This window comes from Tupaia chinensis, unplaced genomic scaffold (genome assembly GCF_000334495.1).
Source record: "Tupaia chinensis unplaced genomic scaffold, TupChi_1.0 Scaffold140925_1, whole genome shotgun sequence".
Taxonomy (NCBI): Eukaryota; Metazoa; Chordata; class Mammalia; order Scandentia; family Tupaiidae; genus Tupaia; species Tupaia belangeri.
Genome location: NW_006200793.1, coordinates 57,705 through 61,550, shown reverse-complemented (window position 1 = coordinate 61,550; position 3,846 = coordinate 57,705). Strand labels below are relative to the sequence as shown.

Genomic DNA, 3,846 nt, shown 5'->3' with positions numbered 1-3,846 from the left:
TAACTGCTGGTCCTCAAACCCTTAAACATATTCTGAAATCCCAAAAGTCTTTACCCTATTTCAGTTGAACACAGAAATACTAGCGTTTGATTATAACATCAACGTACCATCACAAGCTTACTGCAGGCACTAAGATGGTATTTGTACTACTGTGTTGATATCTTTGATAATTTAATCTTAATTCTGAAACATATCTGGCTGGAAAGACAACCTATCCTTTTGCTGTCTGTGGTGACACAGTTCTATGAATGGTCACTGCTTTGGAGTCAGGGATAGATGGTATGTGCAGATTGAGACTCAGCAGTTCATGAAGGAGAAACAATTGTTTTCCCTGATTCTTACTGTTAAGTCAGTGGCTTCTGGCACACTATTTAATTAGGGTTATGGTTAATTATGTTTTATTATGTACTCTATTCCTTCTATAAAATGGAAAATCTTTTCTTTCAGCTGGGGTAAAAATTGGGGCATGGATGGCTACATAATGATGGCAAAAGACCGAAACAATAACTGCGGAATTGCCTCATATGCCATGTATCCCACGGTGTGAGTGGATGGATGGTGGCAAGGAAGGAGCTCACCGGGGTCAGCATGTCCAGAGGAGGAGCTCTATCTTCTAACCAACCAGCCCCAACTGTGTGGGATGCAGCACTTGAATTAGTAAAGATCCAAGTGACGATTTGAATTCTGTGACATTTTTTTTGCTGGTAAAGCATTGTTGCTATTTTAATCTTTTTCTAAACAGGTTGATATTATTGATTCACTTTGTGTTTTTGGATTTTCATTTTTTAAAGAATGTATAATGTTTTACTCTTTTAAAATAAAATTCAATTTCAAGTGTAGCAGTGGGGTTTCTTTTTTTAACACACTGAATTATTATATAATCAATTATGTAATTGTACAATTATGGTTGGTAATTAACCACTTTGCAGGCTCATTGCAATTTGGTACATAAATATATATTCTATATATTCAATATGTCCTATATATTAGCCAATGAAGGATATACTTATGCCATTTGAATTTAATGCTTACTATTATGGTAAGATAAATAAGATAGGCACAGAAAGAAAATACCATATGTGTAGAAATTAAATAAAAGACCTCATAGAAAGGAGAGATTAATCCAGTATCATTCAATTCCCAAACCAGTAGCATTTATTTATATAGAACCTCACAATTGACTACCTTTGTCTGTCAGCTCTTGTGCTCCCAACTCATTTGACAATAGTAGGTTCCAAACACATATTTGTTGAATGGAGAAATACTGTCTCCCCTTAAGACCTAAGGTCTGGAAGCCTAGTGATTGAATGGCGGGCCACAGTTTTATTTCACGGTTCACTGAAATATCAGGACCATGGGACTGGGTGATGGCGCATTGAACTTGGATGGGAAGAGTTCTAGGTTTGCATCCTGGGACCTTACTGAGCACACAGGGGCACACTTGCATGTGTCCATGATCTGGGTCAGTTGTGGGTAAATTGGGATGTGGAGACCCTGTTGGGAATGCTGTCTCTCTCTCTCTCTGTCAAAGGGGTAAATAAACAAAAGTTTACAAAATGATAAAATAAAATAAAGTGTCAAGACCAAGTCTGCAATTCCTTCCCCATTTCTCCATCCTTTCTGGATTTCGGGCATGTGCACACATACACCAGCATGTTCTTTTTTCTTCCTTTTTTAAATAAAATAATTATTTATTTAATTTTACTAGGGGCTCCCTAGTACAGAAGCCAGAAGTTGTTATAACATTGCAAAATCATTTTTTATTGCAAGTTTTGTCATTTCCTTAGTATATATATATATTCTTCATAGTAAATCAGTTAAATTTGTTACAAAGCTTGAAAATTTGAGTGAGGTATAGATCATGAACAAAATACTCTTCAGAAATGGAAAAATTAAATCTAGCCTCAAATGAAAAACTCACTCCACAAAATATCACACTCTAAAAACTGTAAATGGCATTGTCTCCCTAATCAGAAAACCAAAGTCACCCCAGGTGTCTGATCACATTAGTTAAAATTATTCCTACCCTGTGTCACACCTCAGTCACCATTCTTATCTAACTTCTTATCCTCCGAAGTTTAGTTTCTTCTATTCAGCAGAGAAAAAAATTATCTGGAAGATGTTCTTTCTTTCTGCCATGGTCCTTTTCTGTCACCCACTGGTATTTGCTGCTCTGTCTGTCCAACACATTTTTTTGTTTCTAGAACACTGGATACACTCACCAAAAGTCCCCACCTGTGAAGCTTCTCTTTCCCCTGAATGCCTTGTCCATGTCTTTTTGAGCCTATGAAGTTCATTTGAATGCTAAACACTGAGCTGCTGCTCAACAAAAAACCCAGTGTTCTCAGCAGTACCTGCAGTCTGGCTTCATCCTCTAGAAGCACTTTATTGTATAAAGTATTGTCTAAGGAACATCTAGGTCAGTTGAGGCCTTTAAAGACATTCAGGAAGGGAAATACTACACCTGAGTTTCTGAAGATGTTTTCAGTTGATTAGAATCAATTTAATCCAGGTATTATTAATGGTTTTCTAGAAGGATTTATGAATGTTCATTTGAGCTGCTCAAGACAGGTCTTCTGAATTACTAGAGAGCATACGCAAGAGTGGACAGATGGAGGAAGCGAATGGAAGAGGAAAGCCCTGTTATCGCCCTGCACCTGCTGGTCTCCAAGTGATGAGAAGCTTCTACCCAAACACAGCAGTGGGCCTGACACATCACAACAGCCTATTATAGGATGGAAGACTCGATCATTATCTCATAGGTCAGACTTATTATTAATCTAGTTAGGAGTACAAGATGCATTCCTACTTATTTTTATTTATTTTTCCTTTTATTTATTTTTTTCATTTAATTTTCTTCTGTATTTTCAATCACAATATTATTTGTCTTACAAAGTGGATATTTTAACAGGTGAACATTACTCCCTAGTACAGTTGATAAAACTACAAAATATCTTCAACAGATAATACCACATCTCTTTATGCCATTAGTGCTTTGCCTCCCTGCCCCTCCTCCAAATGTCCTTCCTCAGACCCTTCTCTTTCACACACACTATATCTGGTATTTACATCTATATACTGAGTTTCTATATCCTTTAGTCAATTAGTTTCATTCCTACTTTTAACTCTACCTGATTGCTCTAAGTACAGGTCCTACATGGTGTTAGCATTCTCTGAAAAGGGGAGCCAGTTCTGTAATACTTTCTCAGATTCCAAGGTTTGCTAAAAACACTGGCACATTCCCAGATAATGAGAAGTCACTACTAATACCTCAAGGGCATTAGTACTGTTCATTACATAGGGAATTACTCACTCTGGGTGAATGGGAATGTTTTGAAGATAACAAAACTGATAGGGTAAGACAAGATAGTGCAATGAATATCCCAATGACTGCTTTGGGTATATTTGGGTCAATACTTTGCATTTTGGTTCTTCTGTCTAAACATGGAAATTCTTCTTGTCATTGACAAAGCAGAAAAGACTCCAGGTTTTCAACTCTGCATCAAGACTTTCTTTTTCTTTTATCTTTTTCTTTTTCTTTTTCTTTTTTTTTTTTTTTTTTGCTGCTGGGTCCAGGATTGAACTGTGGGGTTGGCTGCTTTAACTATTGTTAACCCAATTTAGGTTATTTTCACCCTCCCTTTTTTTATTGTAGAGGGTAAGTGTACTCAACAGAGAGAGAAAAAAAGACAGAAAGAGAGAGAGAGGGAGAAAGCAACCCCCAATAGGCCATAGTGATGTTGCAATTTCTTCTCTCTTTTTTTTTAAATTTTATTTATTCATATATTTATTTTAAGTTGACCAGAGAGGGACCGAGAGAAAGAGAGAGAGAGAGAGAGAGAGAGA

General features: G+C 36.7%; 1 protein-coding gene across 1 annotated transcript in view; it reads left to right on the top strand.

Annotated features, from left to right (window-relative positions):
- The window catches only part of LOC102490430 (cathepsin L1), a 4,566-nt gene extending 4,019 nt beyond the window's left edge, over nucleotides 1-547 (top strand). The window contains exon 7 of the mRNA XM_006162844.1: nucleotides 448-547. Coding sequence (XP_006162906.1) covers nucleotides 448-547 — 100 coding nt within the window. The remainder of the gene's footprint in view (nucleotides 1-447) is intronic.
- Nucleotides 548-3,846: the final 3,299 nt, after the last annotated feature.